Source organism: Symphalangus syndactylus, chromosome 2 (genome assembly GCF_028878055.3).
Source record: "Symphalangus syndactylus isolate Jambi chromosome 2, NHGRI_mSymSyn1-v2.1_pri, whole genome shotgun sequence".
NCBI lineage: Eukaryota > Metazoa > Chordata > Mammalia > Primates > Hylobatidae > Symphalangus > Symphalangus syndactylus.
The window spans coordinates 34526874-34549111 of record NC_072424.2 but is presented as its reverse complement, the minus strand read 5'-3'; the positions used below and the strand labels follow the sequence as shown (position 1 = coordinate 34549111).

Here is a 22238-nt window from a genome sequence, read left to right as displayed (position 1 = left end):
CCGCCAACCATGTCGGCTAGTTTTTTTGTATTTTTAGTAGAGATGGGGTTTTGCCATGTTGCTCAGGCTGGTCTCGAACTCCTGGGCTTAAGCAATCTGCCCACCTCGGCCTCCCGAAATTCTGGGATTACAGGCATGAGCCACCGCGCCCAGCCTCATTTTTAAAAAATTCTCGTTAATTCATAGCAGGCAGTTATCAGGATATAATAAAAGAGGCTAAAAGACCACGTAGAGTTTGTAGTGCTTGACTGGTTGTTGCCGTTAGTGGTTGTTTGATATAGAGGAAACAAGTGGAGTGTGTTTTCTGGGATAATATGAGATACTCAGCAGAGACCTTATGGAAAATAGTCTTTTTAGAAGAGTAGTGGTGTAGAAGTAGATGTAATTTAATCCCATTTTTAATTATCCAGCAATTTGAGAGTCACAACTTGTAACAAATTCACAGTGGCTAAGTATAGTCTCTTCTGAATTGGAGTGTCTGATTTTACTGTGCATTTCTTTGGGGCATTTGAGATTTGTACATTTTTCTTTAATAGAAGTTTCTATATTCCACATATTACTTGCCCTACAATCATAATTCCATTGCCCCAGGATAAAGCACTACCTAATTGCAAGGAATCTTCTTGCTCATTTGTTGCATGTTTATTTCAAATAACTTGTGCTTAGGGAAAACTTTCATATGCTTTGTAAAATCCCCAGATTGAGTTCCTAGTTGCAGGTATCTAAAGATTTGCCTTTAAAGACCTCAGGGATTGAATGAAATACCAGAAGCTGTGCCCCAAAATACAACCACTTTTGTTTTCTTGTGTTTGTAATAAACAGTGTTAGAGTCAGACCCAGTTAACCCAGACTATTTTTTAATCTTTCTTTGGTCAGATGAATCACATTAAACATGATATTAAAAAAGAAAAAAAAACTTTAATGGGAAATTTTACAATTGAAATGATGTTTCATCTTATAGACCACAAACAAATGTTTTTAGACATTGAAAAGTGGTTAAAGACCAACAACTGCGCCCAGTCCCCCAAGTGCCATTTTCTGAGTGCAGAACGGAGGGTGACGTCTTGAGCTGATGCTGTGTCCCCAGCATCAGGTTTTCTGTTTTCCCCCTTCTCCCTTTATTCCTTCCTTGTCCACTGCCCTTCACCCTTCTTTTTCTGTTTGCTCTGGCCTGGTTCAGTATAACATATCCATGAACTCTAGCATGGGCCTGTGGACAATCATAGCTGCAATCAGACTTTCTAAGCAAATGGGAATGTGATATACATATAACCATTAGAAACCCTATCACCTCCTGGAGGGGAAGTGAATTTCTTAATTTTTTTAGTTGCAAGAGTCACTTCTTAGCCAACTGACTAGAGAATGCAGAATGAACAGGGGAGGAAGGAGCTGATGGCACAGCCTTAGAGCAGTAACCAGAACACACCTCCATCAAGTGTCACCTCCAGGAAGGCACCCCACCCCCATCCTCCCTTTTCTGGGCTCATATTTAGGCAAAGCTCTAAGACTTCAGAGCCAACTTTTATGTAACTGGCTTTCCGAGGCTGGGGCTTGAACTAAGTAAAGAAGCCAAGGAGTTCAGATCTAGATAGCAGAGAAGTAAGTCTCATTCTAAAACATTGCAACTACTCTTAGAGTCCACCCCATGAAGCTGTTTCAGATTGTGTATCTTTGACTGAATTCTATAAGTATATATTGTTCAGACTAAAACAAATGTTGCTAGCTAGGTTGGCTATGCTGTCTCAGTAGGACATTGACAGACTCCAGCTTTCACCCTCTGGAGAGCTTGGACCTAAGTGCCACATGCATTATGAGACCTGGTCCAGGAGCTGTCCTGCCATGGCTAGCTTATGGCTTGACAGCAATACTTCTTCTCTTTCTCCGCCCAGCATAGCCTTGGTCACCTGAAAGTTAGAAGATCAGTAGGAAGTTAAAACATGTCTTGTGGCCTGTGGGGATCTTGGCTTGGGCAATTATGGCAACCGTAACTACTGCAAAGATGGCTTCAAAGGTGAAATCTTTTGTAAGACTACATTTATTTAACTTGTTTGCCCCATTTCAACACCAGGTTGGTTCTCCTTTTCCTCCCTGCTTTGACACTCTCCTTTTCTTCCTCACTGTGAATGGGATTGTTATGCAAATTCTGCTTTTGGCAGTGTCTGCCTGGAGTAATTGGCATTTGCCTGAATTTCTCAGGCTTGCTCTGGAACAAATCACCTGCTTCTCTACTGAGCGTCAGCCTTGCAGCTCTCCAGAACATGCAAAACATGGAGCAGTCAACACTTACCTTTGTCTCCTTTTTCTCCCTTGTGCCCTCGAGGGCCAGGTGGCCCAGGATGACCTGGTGGCCCAGCAGGGCCCCTGTCACCTGGAAGGATAAATGGGGCATAACTAAGTAATACATGAGTCTGGGGACTGAGGGCACAGATAGCCGGTGTGGCACCAGCACAGGAGCTGCTTTTCAGTACGAGGTGGGTGTTAACACAGGATCCAGGGACTGACTCTCTGCCACCACTTACCTTTGGGTCCTGGAGTGCCCATCTCTCCTTTTTGCCCTGGGGGTCCTTGAATGGCTCCATAAGCTGCAAAAGCAAGGAAACACTGGCCTTAGAGTCTTGATCACCTGGAAGCTTGAGACATCAAGTCATTTGTTCAGAGTAACACAGAGAGATAGTGATGGAGTTTGGACATGTAAGAGGAAACAAAGTTCAGAATTTATAGAAGTTGTCTAATTTTGAGCATCTCAAATGTTAATAACTGGAGGTTTCTCATGAGACTGGTGTCTCTGGAGCAGACTCGTGGGAACCTATGCAGTGAGGCAGGTGCTGGGAAAGCAGTTGGATGCCCTTACTTCGGAAGAAGTCCATGAGGTCTGCAGTCACGTTGCTGTAGGCAGAGAAGACCTTGCTGATGCCGGGTGGCCCCTGCGGCCCAGGCCGGCCTGGTGGGCCCTGGACAGTGTAGGCCATCCCTTGCAGTAGGCCCTGACCTGTAAAACACCAGAGCTTGGGCACAGGAAGCAGGGATCGCCCAGTACCCTCTTCAGCAGGAGCACAGTGCCCTCCAAGTGTCAAACTCCCAAAGCAGTTGAACTAGATCAAGCCGCAGCAAGGGTGAAGCCCTCTAACTTCCTTTGTATTCCACTGTGTGACTGGCACGGGTCTCTTCCTGCTGCGGGCCGGCATCAAAAGCTTGTTGACTGTGTAACTGTGCTGTTAAGCTGCACAGGGAAAGGACTCTTAGCCAACATCTTTCTCTTGGCCCCAGCAGAAAAACCAGCATGGTCATATGACTCATCTGGGACCCAGAACGAGTTAGGTGTTGGGAAAGCAAAGTACAAAGCGCCCAGCGTGCTCTGTTCCCCACAGCTCAGGTCCCAGGGCTGGGGCTCCTTGAGCTGAGTGGGCTGAGAGCTAGGCTGGGGCTGTCTGTCCCCTCCAGCCCCTGCCTGCCTGATTCTGTCTTCACAGCCTGGGGTTCCACAAACAAGAAAGCCAGTCTGGAGATGCTCCCATGCTCCTTCCCCCCAGCACCAAGGCCTAAATGTCCCCACTTACGCTGCATGCTCTCTGACACCCTCACAGCCAGCTCATTGTAATCCAGACCTCCAGCAAAGTCAGCCCTGAATAGTCCGCCGTTGCCACCATACATGCCGCCTTCTGCTGCTGCCCCATAGCCTCCGCCTGGGCTGATGTCAGTGCCATAGGGGCCCCCGTCTCCTGCAGCTGCACCAAAGGCACCACCTGCCCCCAGGGAGCCTGCACCACCTCCTCCTGTGCTCATGGAAGAGCTGTAGGAGCTGCCCCGCCTGACAGATGAGCTGTGTGAGGAGGAGCTGCTACCCCGACTGTGGGAGGCATCCGTGGACAGGAGGCGGCTGTCCCCAGGGGGTCCCTGTGGCCCAGGAGGGCCTGGGGGGCCAACAATGAAGCTGCGCACATCAGGACCTGCAGGGTGAGAAGCTGCATGAGTGAGAGCTCAGATCTCGGTGGAGAGAGACTTGGGAGTTAGGGAGTCTCTCCCAGGGTGTCAATGCCCCTGAGAGACCAGAAGTGAACTTCAGGATTCTTGTACCCGAGTGGGAGAATTTTGGTGTGGAAGGAAACCGGGCTTACGCTTACCCCACCAGTGGCTCTCGTGTGTGGCCTTCCTGTCCCTTTAAGTGCCTCCCTGCCCCACTTACAGGGAAAAGCAAGGCCTGCGGGGTGCCTGGTTGGGCATCACCGTCGGGGCACCTACTTGTGAGGTAGCTGATCAACTCGCTCCGGAAGCTGTCGCTGTTTTCAGCTGCATAGGTTGCCAGGGCTCCTGAGACGCCCGGGGGTCCTCGAGGCCCTGGGGGACCAGGAGGTCCTGGAGGGCCTGGGATGGATGACAAGCCGGCAGCTGGGCAGAAGGAAGAGAAAGAAAGGTCGGGGTAGGCTGCGGAGGAAGCTGAATTCCCAGCCTGTGCTCGGGGCGCTGTGGGCCCCACCTGAAAGGAGGGGATGAGGCTGGGCCTCCCAGGTGATGGGAGGAGAGAAAAGCAGGAGGCCAGAGCCTGCTGTTTCCTGACATCATCCAGGAATGGCTGTTCCGTCAGGTTCTCCCACTCCCAATTCTGAGCCTCATTCAACTCAGCCCTCCAGTCACTGAGAGGTGGAGCCCCAGGTCGGCCCTAATCACACACTGGGCTGCACCTGGGAAAGCCATCGCTCCCCATCTCCGTCCCTGCCACGGCTGAAGGCCCGTTGCCAGCACATGTGACGCTCTCCAGGGCCCTGCACCCAGCCCTGTACAGGCTCCAGGAGCACTTGGACTGCCCTTGCTAAAGCCCATGGGAGCCCCCAAGGCCCAGCTGCATCCCCTGCCCTCCCCATCCCACTCCACGGTGCCCTACTATGTAAGTAAGACGAGAGGTCCTCCACGCTGATGCTGGACCACACATTGCCTGGGATCCCTGGTGGACCCGGGGGACCTGGGGGTCCAACGATGCCTCTGAATTCAGACCCTGAGACACAAAGGGAGGGCACGGAGTCAGTCCTGGCCTGGGCCAAGGGACTCTGCTTCCTCCCCAACCACTTGGACAGATGTTCCCTGCTGGGCCTTACCTCGCAGCAAGGAGAGGAGCTCCTCATAGGAGGTTCCTGGCAAGCCAGGGGGCCCCGGGGGACCAGGAAGCCCAATGCTGATCCCAGAACCTAGGGATGTGACGGATTCAGATCAGGCAGGGGGAGGCAGATGGAAACACCTGTCAGAGAGGAGGTCGGACACAGAAGAGGTTTGGACAGAAGTGGGGTCCAAGAAAGAGAAGAGATGGTGGCAGGAAGAGAGGCAGAGAGGAGGAGCGGAGGGGCCTACGGGGCCGGAGAAGCAGGTCCAGGTGCCTGTGTGCTTCATTCTGTGTGTGTGTGTGTGTATGTCTGTGTATGGGAGTGAGTGTGTGTATGGGAGTGTATGGGAGTGTGCATGAGTACGGGAGTGTGTGTGTATGGGAGCGTGTGTATGGGAATGTGTATATGTGTGAGTGTGTGTGTATGGGAGTTTGTGCATATGAGAGTGTGTATGGGTGTATGGGAGTGTGAGTACGGGAGTGTGTGTGCATGGGAGTGTGTGGGAGTGTGTATGGGAGTGTGTGCATGGGAGTGTGTGTGAGAATGGCTGTATGTGTGTATGGGAGTGAGGGTATGGGCGTGTGTATGAGAGTGTGTGTGTGTGTACGGGAGTGTGTGTGTATATGTGTATGGGAGTGTGTGAGTACGGGAGTGTGTATGGGAGCGTGTGTATGGGAATGTGTGTGTGTGTATGAGTGTGTGTGTATGGGAGTGTGTGCATATGAGAGTGTGTGTATGGGTGTATGGGAGTGTGAGTACGGGAGTGTGTGTGTGTATGGGAGTGAGTGTGTGTGTGAGTATGGGAGTGTGTGCATGGGAGTGTGTGTGTGAGTATGGGAGTATGTGTGTATGGGAGTGTGTGTGTGTATGGGAGTGTGTGTGTGAGAGTGGGAGTGTGTGTGTGAGAGTGGGAGTGTGTGTGTATGGGAGTGTGTGTGTGAGTGTGTGTGTGTATGGGAGTGAGTGTGTGTGTATGGGAGTGTGTGTGTATGGGAGTGAGTGTGTATGGGAGTGAGTGTGTGTGAGTACGGGAGTGTGTGTGTGTGTATGGGAGTGAGTGTGTGTATGGGAGTGAGTGTGTGTGTGTATGTGAGTGTGTGTGTATGGGAGTGTGTGTGTGAGTGTGTGTGTGTATGGGAGTGAGTGTGTGTGTATGGGAGTGTGTGTGTATGGGAGTGAGTGTGTGTGAGTACGGGAGTGTGTGTGTGTGTATGGGAGTGAGTGTGTGTGTATGGGAGTGTGTGTGTATGGGAGTGAGTGTGTGTGAGTACGGGAGTGTGTGTGTGTGTATGGGAGTGAGTGTGTGTATGGGAGTGAGTGTGTGTGTGTATGTGAGTGTGTGTGTATGGGAGTGTGTGTGTGAGTGTGTGTGTGTATGGGAGTGAGTGTGTGTGTATGGGAGTGTGTGTGTATGGGAGTGAGTGTGTGTGAGTACGGGAGTGTGTGTGTGTGTATGGGAGTGAGTGTGTGTGTATGGGAGTGTGTGTGTGTGTATGGGAGTGAGTGTGTGTGTGTATGGGAGTGAGTGTGTGTATGGGAGTGAGTGTGTGTGTGTATGTGAGTGTGTGTGTGTATGGGAGTGTGTGTGTGAGTGTGTGTGTGTATGGGAGTGAGTGAGTGTGTGTGTGTGTGTGAGAGAGAGAGAGTTGTTTGTAGACTGCACACGAGTCAGTGCCTGAGATCCCCGTTTTGGCTTTTCTTGCCATGCTTCTTGACCTCCTCCAGGCTCACAGGTTTGAACGGCTCTGAGCACTGCTCATTGCTGGGGTTGGTGCAATCTGGTAGGTGGGGGTCAGTGGGGCAATCACAGGGAAGTTTATGCTGCGAGGCCTCATCCCAGTCATCCCAGGCCCTTCCCAACCACCCCTCCTGCAGACACTTACTCGACATGTAGCTGAGAATGCGACTACTCAGCTCTGCATAGTCCAAAGACAGGAGGGACCCATCTCCACTGGCTCCTGGTGGCCCTGGCGGACCCCGAGGGCCCATCAGGTACTGACGTAGGTACTGACGCACGTCATCCCCTGGAGAGGAGAGGATGCACTAGCAGGACCCACCCAGGCCATGGGGGTCCCAGCCGTGGTCCAGCCGCAGCCTGGGCTCCCCGCACAAACTGGCTCCTGCGCGACATTTGTGAGTTCTGGGTCCGCAGGCCCACAGTGTTCAGGGGGGACACCAGCAAGCTACCAGGTTCCTGAAGGGACACCTGCCAGTTTGCCTGGCATTGGGGCTTGGGAGGACATTTCCTGCCCCCTTTCCAGCCGGTTTGCTGACTCAGCAAGCAGATCAGAGCAATAAGTGGCTCTTTGTCCAAAGGACTCTGCCTCCCTCTTGCAGCCCTTCTAAGGCTCAGACGAGGACAAAGTTTGCCTGACGAGTGAGGCCAGGAGAAAGCAAAGATAGTCCCAGCCGCGATGCCCCCACAGGTGACTCACGCTGCAGCACAGCCAGGATGTCTTCAGAAGAGATGGAGGACGAGAACAAGCTGACGCCGTACCCCGAAGCTGTCGGGAAGAAAACCTCAGGTTACCTGCTTAGCAGGTACTGAAGCAACACCCTCATTATTCCAGAATCTGAAAGGCCCGGTCACTGAGCTGTTTGTCTTTGGGGGAAATGGATGAATGGAGTATTATGAGGCTATTTTGAAAGCATAACAAAGTCAATTACTGTTGTCGGGATTTTTTTTTTTTTTGGTAAGAAAGGAAGTTTACTTTCAAGAACATGCTTTAGCCTAATGCCTGCCAGATGCTGCCAATCTTCATGCACAGGTGGGAAGAATCTATAATTAGGAACACATTAGTCGATTGCAGGAAGTCTCACTCGGTGTCTCTCCCTTGTGGCCGCCCTGAATCTGGACAGACCCTTGTTGACATTGTATCCCAGTGGCCCGATTATTATGAATTCAGAATTAAAACTCATATTCCAGAGAAGGGCAAAGCAAACAGCAAACGAGGAGATGAGGCTCTGGGAGCAAAAGCAGACCCACACGAGGAAGGTGCCAGGTGCAGGGCGTGGGGAAGGTGCCAGGTGCAGGGCGTGGGGAAGGTGCCCGGTGCAGGGCGTGGGGAAGGTGCCGGGTGCAGGGCGTGGGGAAGGTGCCAGGTGCAGGGCGTGGGGAAGGGCTTACTCCGTAAGTAGCTCACAACGTGGCTTGCCAGCTCTGAGTAGTCGAAAGTCTCGCCTGTGATGGTGGTGACAGGTCCTGGGGGACCAGGTGGGCCCGGGGGACCCTGAACTCCGGATAGGTAAGATCTAATACTGTCACCTGCCGACCAAGGAACAAAACAAAGTCAAGCCTGTCCCAAGAGGACATGTTCTCCCCATGGAGGTGACCTGAAGCACATGATAACATGCCTGCCCCGCCCCACACATGGGCCCAAGGCTGGGCCAGGAGGGAGCCTAGACTTCCCCTCATTGTCCTTCCCCTAATTACAGATGGAGAAACTGAGGCAGAGGCCTGAGCTGGGTCAAGTGGCCCATGAGGGCTGTGGACCAGCAAGACTCCAGCCAGCCACCCATTTGACAAATGAGCACATGCAAGGTGTGGTGTGAAAGCATGTGCGTGCATGGGGATGAACATGTGCGCCAGCCTCCTCCCCAGGGTGTGTGGGCGAGGTGAGGTTGTGTCGGGGGCAGCTATGAGAAGGCTGGTGTTGGGGAGCTCACAAGCCTGTAGGCCTGGCTCTGCAGGGGGAAGACCTGGGCCTGGACACAGACACACACACACACACACACACACACAATCCCACTGCCCTACATCGTCCCATGTCTCTTAGCCTCATTTCTGTGATGATACCACAGCTCCCTTGCAAAGAGACCGTATCTCCATGTTCTTGTCCCCACGGCTTGCGGCGGCCGGCTACTCACTCTGCATGTACTCAGAGATGTACTGCTGAATCTCCTGGCCAGAGCTGCTGATAGAGCCTGGAGGCCCAGGGGGCCCAGGGGGCCCTGGTGGGCCTGACACGTACGTAGTACTTGATGATCCCCCTGCAGCAAAGAGAAAGTGTCCTGTGTTGGTTTCTCCACCCTGGGGTCAGACAAACGGGCCCAGGAATAGCTTCCATGGTCTGAGGAGGGAGGGTCATCTCAGGGGGAGAAATAGGATAGTGGCAAGGAGAAGGGTTCCCGAGAAGAGAAGAAAGGACAACCTGTAGCAGCCGCTGTCTGAAAGTGTCACAGAGCTAGGAAGCTGCCCCAGGCCAAACTGCCCTTTCCTTCTGCAACCTGCTGAAGGACCCCCAACATCGCATCCCCCTTCTCTCAACTCCCCAGCACCCTGGGTCTGTCTGTTCTCCATCATGCGGTGTCTGCATTGTTAGGTATCATTATATGTGCCTGGGTCCTCCCCCTCAACCCAATAACTCGTAACCTCCTTAAAGGCAGCTCATAGGTCCTAGCACATGGAGAAGACAGCCAATCAACAATGAATCATGGAGAAATGAATGAACGAATAGAGCAACATCCTCACTGGAATGATCAGCCTTCACCAGAAGAAGCGGAGAGGAACTTTGGTCACTTTCAGTTCTTACCTTCAGAAGGACCACTAGGAATGCCAAGAGCCCCTGGAACACCTGGATCACCTGGAATCCAAAATGAGAAGTTTGCCTCACCTCCTCCAGGAAGCCTTCCCTGGTTAAGCCAAATCACACTTACTAGTGTGTGTCTCAACAATCGTCCCATGTCTCTTGGCCTCATTTTTGTAATAATACCACAGCTCCCTTGTACAGAGGCTGTATCTCCATGTCCTTGTCCCTTCCTCCCTCTGGCCTTTCCTTCCTCCAGCCTCTTCTCTCTCCCAAGACTTTACACTGATAAGTACTTGCTGCCATCTCTTCAGGCTCTGGGCTCTGGGCACCAGGCTCACCCCTACTCGTCACCACCTTCTCGCTGCTCCCTCACTGACCTTTGTCACCTTTGGGTCCCTGGGGGCCAGGTGGGCCTGGTGGTCCCTGCAGGTTGAGTCCAAAAGAACTGGACCCTGGAAGCCAAAAACACACACAGTGCAGTCAGCCAGGGTTTGGAGAGGCTCTGGCCAGAGCCAGAATGGGGCGGGGCTCAGCCCTTACCTGAGGTTGAGAAACCTGGAAGGCCTTGCTCGCCTGAGGAACACACCAAGAGAGGGACAATCAGTCTCACTTTTCTCACCCACTAACAGCCCCGTAGAGCCCCCCCAAGATCCATGATTGCTGGGGCTGTGTTGCCCTTTGGGCAGTACCTAGAGATGCCACACACACACGCACGCACACTTGCACTACACCCACGCACACACCCAACCATTCCTAGAGACACACTGCTCTACTCTTGCTTATTTGCACCAGGTGCCTTTCTATCAAGCTCAAAGCTCTTGGGAGGTGAGCTTTTGCCACCCCCACCTCTACCCCAGGTTTTGTTTGATGCCAGCTCTACTGTACCTTGGTGTCCTCTGGGGCCTGGGGGACCTGAGGGAAAAAGGCAGAGAGCTATGAGACAGGTACCAACCAGGTGTTGTGGCTTCAATGCGCCCATGGAGGAGGGGATAGGGGCTCCAATGCTAGAGCAAATATAGAACTTGGGGTTCCCTGTGCCTGTCCTCTCACTAGGCCAATGTTGGGTGGCTATCCTTTGTAGAGTTTCTGACTATTGTGCCTCCCCCCTACCTTCGCTCCAGGCTGCTGCTGAGCTCCTAATGGGATAAGGCAGAAGGACGCAAAAATGTCCCAGCTCATTCAGCTTCATCCAAACCCTCCTGGCAACCAGCAGGTAAACAGAGGACACATACTGGCTTCTGGGTTCCCTGATACACTGTTCTCACCTTGGTCTCCCTTGGGACCTGGGGGGCCAGGTGGGCCTGGGGGGCCAGAGAGGAAGGCTTCTGCAGAGGAAAGAAATAGTTTGAGTATGGACACTGATATTTGTGAGGAAGCAGCACTTAGCACAGCACCTGACAACATAGATGCTCAATCAATACTTGTCAGATGGATGGATGGGTGGATGGATGGATGAATGGGTGGGTGGATGAATGGGTGGGTGGGTGGGTGGATGGATAGATGAATGGGTGGGTGGATAAATGGGTGGGTGGGTGGGTGGATGGATGGATGGATGGATGGATGGGTAGGTGGATGGGAAGTTGGATGGATAAATGGATGAGTGGATGGATTTTCCACTAGGAACAGGTTCTGGCCTAATGTTTGCTTTGAAGTTATTTCCATAAGCTTCTATGTTGCACTGTCAGCACTTACTTCATGTGCATGTATCCTGCCTACTTTATCAGACCTGGGCTCCCCAAGGATAGGAACCAGGTCTCCTCGGTTAGGCCAGAAGCTCCCCAAGGGCAGAGCTGGCTCCCTCCCTCAGGCCAGACTACCAGGGTGGTTGGGTTGACATGGTTATTCCCTCCATGTGCAGCAAGCAGGAAGATTATATAAACACATCCCCATGGAAGTCAGGAGCAGGAAGCCTGGTGAGTAGGTTGTGACCACAAGGCTATGGCCACAATTCGTGGCAGGACAAGGGCTGAGGTGGAGAACAGGTGCGACTTGACTCCCTGATATTACCTGAGTTGGGCGGGAACGAGCCTGGTGGGCCTCGTGGGCCTGGCAAACCCTCCCCTAGGAAAGAGAACCCCCAAGACTTATTAGTGCCAAGAGGGGAGCCAGGAACCCTCTGCTCAGGAGGCGGCGGCAGGGAAGCTCTTTCCTATAAGACAGCCCAGAGGGCCCCGGGCTCAGGGTCCCATTGTTACCCACCTCTCACCTCCCCTTCCCACCTCCCAGTGGTAAGCTCGGCTCTCACCTGGTGGGCCTCGGGGTCCTGGTGGGCCTGGAATGGAAGGCCCTGCAGAAGAGAGCAAGGAAGAGGCCATGCTGAGCTCAGGGAGCTGAGGCCACCCCGAGGATCTTGGCTTCCTCACTAAGTGCCTTGAATCTCCTGTCTCCCAAACTCCCCACCTTCTAAAGGTCCCCAAGATACTCACCTGGTGGCCCGCGCGGGCCGGGTGGGCCTGGGGGACCTTGTAAATTAAGAACCTCTATAGAGAGAAGAAAACAGAAATGAGCAAAAGCTGTCACGAGGCTGCTCTCTGCCACACTTCTCACCTCTCACTGGATCTGCAGTCCCAGGCACCCCAGGCTACCCTCACACCCCAGACACCAGGCCCTGTGTCACGGCACAGGAGCCTGCAGCACCTCATCTGCCAAGGGTGCCCCCTCATTCAGAGGCAGGGCAGGACCATAGTCAAGCTCCCTGACAGTTGATAAGAGCATGTGGAATGACGGGGATACATTGGATTTTGGTGTCTGAAAGTCTGAGTTCAAACCCCTGCTCCCACATGAGACGGCTGGTGACTTTGGGCAAGTTCTCAACCTCTTTCAGCCAGAGTTTCCTCCTCTGTAAACCAAGGTCAAAAAGACCTACATCACAGGGGTGCTGAGAAGACTGAGAAACAACGAAGACCAAGCTCCTAACACGGTGATAGCTCAGAGTGAGCGCTGGACCGGGTGGGCTGAAGCCTTTGCTGCTCTGCACTCCAGATATCCAGGTGGGAGGCCCAGCAGTCTCCACCTGGGCTCCTTAAAGGACCCGGGAGTCAGTCCTCTCAGCCTGGGCCTGCAGCCAAGAACCCACAGACACTTGTCATTGCTCTCTGGGTCAGCGGTGCACTCCTGCCAGATACTCATCTTCAAGGCCAAGTCTGCCCCTGGTCTTCTTGTAATCCCAGAACTTCTCTGACAGCTGCTCCAAGCTCCAGGGAATCACCTTGCAAGACCCCAGTGAAGAGCCCTGGCCCTCTCCTCCTTTTCCAAAACACACCTTTCACGTCATCTAGAACAGAGGGGCCCACGTCCACCCAGAGAGGAAAGTCCTCCCGACTGGGCCCATCGCCTTGCGTTCTTGCAGGGTGTGACATACCTTGCTGTCCTGGGAGACCAGCCGGGCCGGCAGGGCCTGGAAACGGGGTTGAGGAAGAAAAGGCTAAATCATGCGTGTAGGGTCATAGGAAGAACTAAAGGCATAATTCCTCCCAAGGCATGGAACAGAGACCCAAAGAGGCCACCTTGCTTATTTGAGAGCAATAAGCAATTCGAGACCAGCTCTGCGGTCCAGTTGCGTGAGAACATCTCTGACAGGTACTGGGACCCCGGGGCAGGCGGGACTGCCCCCTCTGCTGCTGTCCTGTAATGGTTAGGGACTTCTGTATGCCTCTATGTACTCCTTCTCATTGGAGCTTGTCAGGAGGGAAGGCTGGTACATTCTGGCCTTGGTTGTGGTAAGTTGTGTACTTCATTTGTACATAAAAATTTAAAATAATTAAAAATACATATAACAAAATAACAGGCACTTTGGAAAGGTAGGAAACAAATTGTCCATAACTCTTCAATTTGTGGGCATTTTATTTTCTTCCAGCATTTTTTCTTTTTTGCATCTTGTATTAATACAGTTGAAACCACAGAGCAGGCATTATTGAGTGTCCTGCTCTTTCAATAAACGTTTTATCTCCTAACAACTTTGTTCGGAAGTTTTCATATTTTTGTCACCATCCCATGTGGAGATATTTTCTTCAAATAGATACCTAGCATTTTTGTTGCCCTGGATGCAGAATATCAAATTGTTTTCCAGGAGGAAACAAAGGGCTCAAGGACTGAGTCTTCTGACTGGCCACAGGCTCTGGAGGTAGACTGATCTGGGCCAAATCCTTTGTCCTGCTGCTTATTGGCTATGGGACCTTGGGCAAGTCATTTACCCGCTCCAGGCCTCAGCTTCCCCTTCGGTAAATGCTGAGAGCACACTCACCTCCTATGCTGTGAAGTAGGATAACTGATCTACCTGAGAATGCAGGAGTTTGCTTTTCTCAGGCCAAACTCCTTATTCTCTTTACCAGGTTCAGTTCCTGCCCTGGGTTTCGGGATCTGAACAAATATGGCTAGAGTCACTACCACCAAGACCTACTGCTGATTTGGGGCAAAGCAAGAAAACAGACTGACCTGGGGCACCTGGAGGTCCTGGGGGTCCCATGGCTCCAGGAGGTCCTGGGGGGCCTGGGACAGTGAGCATCGACGACCCCTCTGGAAACAGAAGGCACATGGAACACTGAGCCCTACTCTTCTCACTCAGAGGCGCTGGGACCCGAGCCAGGCTGTGGTGGGCAGCCTGGCATTTCTTCCTCTCATCACTGCTAAATTTCCCTCCTCCCCCACTACTGATCCAAAAAGCTCCCTGCCACATCCTGCCCAGAACACTGCAGAGCCAAGGTAGGTGCCCAGCATAAGAAAGACACAGAAATGAGGGTCCCTCTAGGACCTGCCTACCTGAAGTCACGATCTTGCCTGGAGCTCCTGGTTCACCTAGGAAGAGAGGAAAAGGCTGAGAGTGGTTGTTCTGAGGATCAATTAGTGGCTCAATAAGCCATTTTCAAGGCTCCTGATTGCATTTGGGACCCACTTCTGGGCCTCTCACCATCAGGCTAAAGGCATTTTAATGAACTGAAGGAAGGCAAGCAGGATGCATTAAGCCCCAATCTTTCAGCCAGAGCCCCTGGAGGCCAGAGCATCCGTCTTCATTCAGAGAAGTGGCTTCACTTGAGGATGTGGAAAGCTTGCCTTTCAGTGAGCTCAGAATGAGGCTGGCTGGAGAGTCGTTCATGCTCCCACATTCCACCACCTCTACCTGGGAATCGCCTTAGGTGGGAAAATTACTCAAAGGTCAAAGGACAGAGTGATGAGCCCGCCAGGTAGAGCGGGATTCCCAGAGTGCTCTGCGGGACAGTTGTAGGGGCTGTGCAGGATTAAAGGGGGGCTCTGCAGTGGGTAAGTCTGAGAAGGTCTGAGTTATATAAAGGTTAACAGGATCTCTTTTCTGCTTTGTGTCTCAGAGCATTGAAAATACAAGTGTGCCGTGGAGGACTTTTGAGAAGAGGACATTCCCAAACGTATCAACTGGATGCAGTGCTGAGAACCGACGATCCACAGACTCACTTGGGGAAACCATTCTTTAGGGGTCCCTTTATTCATTTCTCAAGTTCTGTGAGCAATTCAGTCATTCATACAATGAAAGGAGACTATTGCTCTCTCCCTAAAGGAAAGCAGAGGGATGGTCTCTGCTCACCATCCTTCAACCAGGGCTCATGAACAAGGCAGGAGAAGCACTTGAGTTTGTTTTGTTGGGATGCAATCCAACGTTAGGTAAAATGGCCCCTCTTGTGCATGTTGTCCAGGCAGGGTCTGAACTCCCCCTTGGACAGGAAGTCATGGGCCCTCAAAAAAGGAGGGTTTCTGTTATTCTTGGGAATTCCAAAACCTATGAGACTCTTACAAAAGGTACCATGCATTTGTGAACAGATCCACGGACCTAGTGTGGTCTGCCTGGGACCTATAAACTCAGTTATCATTATTTTGGAATTACATTTAGTTAGCCCTAAAGAACTCCTTGGCCCAATCAGTCATTGGAAATGATTTCTGGAAAGTGGTTATTTTAGGGTCCCACCAAAAGTGACAGTGACTGCTCATGACAGAGCACAGCTCCATTGAATGTCAAAGTTCAGGAGCGTGTTGGGGTCAAAGGAACAGAAGGAGAAAGACCATCCCTGAGCACTGTGGGTCCCTGAACTTGCTTGGGGTTGAGGTCTGATAGGCAGAACTGGACAAGAGGGTCACTGTGTGCATGGGCATCACCACATTGCCCCAGTCAGACCCCTGAGGATGAGCTCCCCTCTGAGCACACGACTTGCCCTCTCAGTAGCATCTTAACACTCCTCTCCGCCTGTACTAAAGCCTCCTCTCAGGAAGGGTCTGATGCAGCCATTCACACCAAGGCTGATATGAATGATAAGGGCAAAGGTAGCTCCTGCCTCAGGGGAAGAGACTTGTTAGGAGGGGACCAAGCCTACATACCAGGGGGATGAAGCACTAATGGGGGCATTTAGAGGCAAAACAGGGCACGGAAAGGCTTTGGGGAGGGCAGTGCCCTTCTAGAACCTCCTGCAACAATGGCCTGGAGACATCCAACTATGAAAGCAAGGTTCAGGTTTGTGGGGTCGGGAGGTGTTTGGGGAGAGGAGGGGCTTGAGGACTCGGCTTGGTTCACAAATCCCTGGGCTCCCAGCCTCATAGCCCTCTGCTGGAACCACTAGATGCCACTGTTGATCCAGGCTCTGGCCAGAGAAAGGCCTCCTCCTGTCCATCCCTTCCTTCCACAAAAATGGCCAGTGAAAAGAAAGAAATCTCGTTTGGAAATTCACTTACCTTTTATTCCTGGTCGGCCAGGGGTACCGGGAAGTCCTGATGTGATTAGAACAAGTAAGTCAGGATGATGAAGGCCCAGCAATTCCAGACGCCCTCAGGTAGTAACTAGTGCTCTGTCACTCAGCACAGCCACACTGCTGATTAAAACCCTGGGACGCACCAGCTTTGCCTTCCGCCTTAGTCTAGACAACCCCGGGGAGCCTCTTGCTCTGAGCCCTTGTCCCTCTTCGGGAAATGGGGCAACAGCTTGGCTTGGAGCAGGCAGAGGCCCATGGGCTCAGCTTTGGAAAGTTCCATCCCATGGGGTTATGAGCCACCTGCAGAGCAGCCTGTCACCCCTCTCCCCTGCAGGGGAGGGGCTGGGCTTCCTGTGTCCAATGCAGCATCACCCTCTTGCTTTTAACTACCGAACTCCTCTGTGAGAGCATCGGAAGCATGTCCCTATGCATTCAACTGCTGGGTGGCTGCTGCCTGATTTCATTTTCAATCTTTGCCTAATTTCTTTCAGGAAATTAGGGGATGAGTGTAGTGATATGGGGGCACAATGGTCCAACTACAGGACAGGCTTTAACACTGAGGCTGTCCCAGAGAAACTGGGCTTTCCTGAACAAGGGTGGGTGCCCACGCCCTGCCATGCCAGTGGGGGAACTCGGGCCACTGGACTAACAGCTCTCCTGGCTAGCAGGAGCTCTGCTATGGGCTTGGGGTTCCTCTCAGATTCCTGCACCCGAGGGGAACAGGGCACAGGCAGACAGAATTGGCACACAATCTATTCTCATTTCTACTAGAATGGTATTCTAGATTGTTCTGTGCCTATTTTTCCTTCCTAAGGTGCTTCTCAAGACTCGTAGTGAAAGGGAGTGTGTGCCAGGGAGTTGGCAGAGGAGACGAAAACTCTGGTGACTGCATGAAAAGCCCTGGCCCAAGCAGTTACCCCAGGAGGAGGAGGGAGACAGCAGGTGGGAGTGATCCAGCGACTCACCCTGAGGTCCCTGGGGTCCTGTGAGACCTACAGAAAATCAGCAGAAGAGGGAACAGTTGAAGGGTTGAGGCCATCCCTGGTAGCCACACCCACACCTGCAGAAACCGGTGGACATTGTGGTGGAGGGGTCAGTGGGTACAGAAGGACACGTCTCATGCCGGGGCAGCCAGCATCCATGGACCTCTCAGCTCTGGATGGAGAGCAGTTCTGTGGGCTTTGCAGTGAAGCGACCCACCACTTTCTCAGGCAATGATGCTGAGCCTATTTGGGTTCACAGACCCTTTTGGAATCTGAGGAGAGCCACAAACCCAGAATGCTCAACACTCACGGATCCCAATGCTGCCCCAGGTTCCCCCTCTATGGCTCCTGTCTGGGCACCCGCCAAAGGAGGCTGAGGAGGCCCCTACTCTCAGAGGCCCCCAATGAATGCCCACCCGCCTTAACTACACAGCTTTCTTGGCTGGTTTTCATTTGTTCTTCCTGCAGCCCTGAGAAGTTTGCTCTTTGCTCTGGGTGGAGACTGTAACAATGGCTTCCTCCTCGGCCTGGTGGGTGTTGGTGAGGGCCCAGTACAGTCCCAGGAGAGGAGGACAAGAGGGGAAGGGCTCAGAGGAGCAAGATAGTGAGGTGACCTTCAAGTCTGCAGTTTTAAGAGTGTCCTTGCCCCTTTCTAGAAATCGTTGTATTCAGCTGTTAATCCCACTCTTCTGAATTGCCAGACTTAGTTACCCAGAGGTGCCAGGGCCTACAGCCACTGCACACAAAACAACCCAACACTATGGCAGTTCCCTGCTGAGCTGCTGGAGGAAAACGGGATAAGGCACACATGGGTGCATTTGTGCACACCTGCATGCACACACACACAACCATGCACATATAAACCCCTTCCCCCACAACCTACACACCTGCACATGCACACACACACACATGCCTACATCCGCACACACAAAGCACACACACACTAAGCAGGGCCATGGATCCCTCTTCCTGCTCTGTTACCTGGCTTTCCTGGGTCTCCAGAAGGTCCTGGTGGGCCACGGATTCCAGGCATCCCTGTAAGACCTTGTTCACCTAGAAGAGAATGGCCAACGTGGAAGTGTCTACATTTAGGAAAGCTAAACTGGTCATCACATCTGAGCTGATAGTTTCTGAGGGTTTTCCTAATTGACTTGCTGGCAGGTGGAAAGGAGAAGGGGAACAGAACTGGACACTGCACACTTCCACATGCCGTACGCTCCTCTGCACTACGGTTAAGCGGACTGAGGGCTGCATGCTGGAACACGGGCTGTGATGGGAGTGAGGCTGGGGGCAGTAGATCAGTGACAAACCTCTTGGGCCTTGGTGTCCGTCTGGGCCAGCAGGACCTGGTAAAGTAGAAGCAAGTTCTCTCAGTTGCTCCTGGAGTGATTTCTGCGATTCCTCCCTCTACTGTCCCAGTGGCCTTGAAGCACATTGCCTCCCAGGAGCCCACGCAGCCATCAGCCATGGGACAGCCCTGTCTGTCACACTGTCTGGATACGGTACTCCCACTGCCCCTTCTCCTAAACCAGCAATTGTCTCTTTTCCAGAGAAAAGAGACAATTCTTTTGTTGAGAATTGTTCAGTGCCTTCCCATTGCATCTCAAGAGCCTCGATGCTTGTCGCGTTTACTTAAGGGCCTAGAAGTCAAGGTCCTCCATGTTCTTGTCTCCTCTGCTCTAGGCATTATTGTAACCTCTCTCCAAAACGGTGGCCTTCTGGGACCATATCTTGCTCTTTCCCATTTCTTTGTCTTTCCCCGCTTATGCCGTCATCCCTGCATGGAATTTTCCAAACTGGTCATGATTAAAATCTTTCTAACTTTTTGGGACCACTTGAAATGCCCCCTCCTCCATCCTTCCTATTGGAAGAAATCTCCCCTTTGACTGTATCCTCACAGCACTCTGTACCTTGCATGACATTTGTCACCTCATGCAAATCTTATCTCCCCTTGAAGGAGGTAAAGCATCTCACTTGCCTAGCACAGTGTCAGCACTCACAGCTGGGGAAACGAACGAGAGTACAGATGCTGCATCTCCACAGATAAGGCTTAAACCCTTCTTGGGTTTGATCCTCAACATGGGCTTTTTTTTTTTTTTTTTTTTTTTTTTTTTGAGAGATGGATTCTTGCTCTGTCACCCAGACTGTAGTGCAGTGGTGTAATCATAGCTCACTGCAGCCTCCAACTCCTGAGTTCAAATGATCATCCTGAGTCCCTAGGATTACAAGCATGAATCACTGCACCCGGCTACCTCTGAGATTCTTGGTCAGTTTCTGCAGCCAGGCTGACAGGCACCTCAGGTGAACAAAAGGGTAAAAACCTGGATTTGGCCATGAGACTAGCCCTGGGATTCCTGGAACACTTGAGGTTCCTAAGGACTTCAACACTGTCTTCCCCAGGAGAGTGGGGAGCTCATGGGCAGCTCTTAGGTGAATGAACCATGCCCTGCAAGGCCTCTCCCAAAGTGGAAAGAAACCCACAGAGGTACCTGCAGCTCTCTGATCCCCAGAAAGGATGCCCAGGCACAAAAATGACTGATCAAGGGAGACTCTACCAAGGGTGGGCAGATTTGAGAGCAGGAGAGGCAGCTCTAGAAGACGGATCTCTCCAGGGTCGTGGTGACCCCTCAAATGGGGAACTCACTGAATCCATTCCTTTGGAACACTTACCCATTGCTCCTTTAGCCCCGGGCTCACCAACAGCACCAGGCAAACCTCTCATGCCAGGCTCGCCTGCAAAGGACAAAGAACTAGCTGGTTGGACACTTGCAAGCTGTGTATGCTTCAACAATGGTAGACTGCTCCCTCCTCCAAGAGGTCAAGGAAGCAGCTTCTGCTTTGATTCCAAGGTCAGGGCCACTTGGCTCCCCTGGGCAGTGGCATGGGCTCACCTAGAAACCACACCTAATCAGAACCATGGGCATGTGCATGAGTCTTATTTCCTTGAAAACTGAAAACCACCCCTTGAGTCACAGCTTTATTACTATCAATTTCCTTTATAATCATGCCAGTTGGCAGGAGGTCAGTGGTTGAGAGGATACCAGTGGTGCAAACTTTCTGCTGCTTCGGTAAGAGCTTAATTTTCTCAACTGTATTCCCCAAAAGAATCAGAGACAACCCTGCACTTTCTTTTTTGCTCCAAACATTTACTGTTTGGACTATACATCTGGATACCTCCTTATCCTCCACTCTAGGCTTTATTTTCTCGTCTTGTGTTTTTTTCCAGATCACAAGTTCCCTGAAGGGTTTTAAACAGATTCTGTCTCTTACTTCTGGATTTTTTCCAACCTAGTAACTGATGGATTTACAAAAGTCATGGATAGATTAAAGTAGATTCCCATGACAGACTGACCTGTGAGGCCTCGAGGTCCTTTCTCACCCTGGTCACCTAAAACAAACAAGAGGGAGGCAGAAAAAGCCACAGTTGTGAGCAGGGAAAACACTCTCACCCAGTAACAGGGTCCCTGGCTGCAGGATAGTTCCCACTGTATCTGTGAACTCCTGTCAGCAGAACTCCTGGTGAGGACACAGCATTAATGCAGCCAAAGGAGCACATCTGATCTTTGGCAGTCAGTTCCCCCGCTACAAACTGACCCCCTAGCCCCTGCTGTTGCACAAATTGGTGCCATGGACACAAGAGGTCAGATGCCTTGGAATGCTCTGTCTTCACCACCCTGAGAACCACTCACCACCCCAGAATTCAATGTGACGTTAGTGCTTTGTTTCCCTTCTTTGTGCCTCAGTTTCCCTATCTGAGAAGTTGGATTAGAATGAGATCTTGGTCCAGGTCCTGTGCACCCTCAGACCCTGCAGTGAGGGTCCCATCTGGGCTCCCAGGAGTGAGGCAGGCCCTGGTAGTGACTGAGCAGCAGTGAGTGGCATACCTTTGGGTCCTGGTGGTCCCATCGGTCCTTTGTCACCTAAAAAGGAAATGGACACCTTGGTGTAAAATGCCCTACAGGGGACAACCAGGAAAGGGCAATGTCTGTCTCTGAAGACAGGCTCCCCCAATCCTGACTTCTCCTTCCCCTCTTGCACTTGTCAGCCTGCACAGGCTGTGGGTTGTGTCCATCAGACCCTCACTGTCCCCCCGGGGCCTCCCTCTAGCTTACCTTTGACACCAGGAAGTCCCACTTCACCTCGGAGCCCTTGGAGACCTACAGGACCTGCCCAGCAGAAGAAACCATGCACACAGATGAGTATCCCCAGCTTTGGAATGATGAGACATGTATGCACACACATGCACACATACAGGCACACATATGCACACACCCTATAGTAAAAGTCAAAGGATGCTTTCCATGGACTCCTTCCCAAGTCCTTCTTAAGTCATTTTGGCCTAGGTTCCTTGCCCCTGCTGATGAACAGGCATTAGAACACACTGTAGAGCCTTGGCAGAGACACTGGCCACAGCTCAAGATTCTCAAGGCAGCAGGACAAGCTCTGTGGCCATAGGGGACAAGATAGAAGCAGGAGCTTGCTCAGATGGAGGCAGGATGGGGACTTCCATTGCTGAAGCTGCTGGAGGGTCTCAAGCCTTAAGCCAGGTCAGAAAGGATCTGGACAGGACACATCAGGGAGCCCAACCTCTGCCACAGGGGACACACATGCAGACTTGAATTCTATATCTCTAGGAGGCTTTCTTTATAATTGCTTCTTTGGCTTTAAAAATATTTGGTTTTCCTTTTAACATTGCCACCTTTGCCCCAGAAACAGAACCTGTTTACAAGAAGCAGCACACTGACCTGGAGGGCCCTGTGGGCCAGCAGAGCCGCTAGAACCTGAGAAGGAGGACGAGACAGCAATCAGCAGAGGGGTAGGTACAGGTGGGGACATCTGGCCCCGGTGCAGGGCAGGTGGGGGTTGGGGACGCTGTCTTCCAGGTGAGGGCTGTGTGAGTGTATTGCAGGCCAGAAGTGACCCCAG

At 52.1% G+C, this 22238-nt stretch overlaps 1 protein-coding gene across 1 annotated transcript in view; it reads right to left on the bottom strand.

Moving 5' to 3' along the window:
- Nucleotides 1-898: 898 nt before the first annotated feature.
- The window catches only part of COL17A1 (collagen type XVII alpha 1 chain), a 51140-nt gene continuing 29800 nt past the window's right edge, over nt 899-22238 (bottom strand). Inside the window, exons 24-55 of the mRNA XM_055242819.2 lie at nt 22058-22093; nt 21425-21478; nt 21197-21232; nt 20665-20700; nt 19983-20045; nt 18623-18658; nt 18294-18365; nt 17295-17321; nt 16313-16348; nt 14381-14416; nt 14057-14137; nt 12984-13019; nt 12049-12102; nt 11868-11909; nt 11630-11683; nt 10888-10947; nt 10508-10534; nt 10163-10195; nt 10000-10074; nt 9626-9676; nt 8961-9083; nt 8221-8358; nt 7529-7597; nt 6977-7117; nt 5091-5180; nt 4880-4990; nt 4240-4386; nt 3558-3947; nt 2852-2989; nt 2520-2582; nt 2288-2368; nt 899-1904 (exon numbers count right to left, since the gene is read on the bottom strand). Of these exons, the coding sequence (XP_055098794.2) occupies nt 1849-1904; nt 2288-2368; nt 2520-2582; nt 2852-2989; nt 3558-3947; nt 4240-4386; nt 4880-4990; nt 5091-5180; nt 6977-7117; nt 7529-7597; nt 8221-8358; nt 8961-9083; nt 9626-9676; nt 10000-10074; nt 10163-10195; nt 10508-10534; nt 10888-10947; nt 11630-11683; nt 11868-11909; nt 12049-12102; nt 12984-13019; nt 14057-14137; nt 14381-14416; nt 16313-16348; nt 17295-17321; nt 18294-18365; nt 18623-18658; nt 19983-20045; nt 20665-20700; nt 21197-21232; nt 21425-21478; nt 22058-22093 (2492 nt within the window). The 3' untranslated portion in view covers nt 899-1848. The remainder of the gene's footprint in view (nt 1905-2287; nt 2369-2519; nt 2583-2851; nt 2990-3557; nt 3948-4239; nt 4387-4879; nt 4991-5090; nt 5181-6976; nt 7118-7528; nt 7598-8220; nt 8359-8960; nt 9084-9625; nt 9677-9999; nt 10075-10162; nt 10196-10507; nt 10535-10887; nt 10948-11629; nt 11684-11867; nt 11910-12048; nt 12103-12983; nt 13020-14056; nt 14138-14380; nt 14417-16312; nt 16349-17294; nt 17322-18293; nt 18366-18622; nt 18659-19982; nt 20046-20664; nt 20701-21196; nt 21233-21424; nt 21479-22057; nt 22094-22238) is intronic.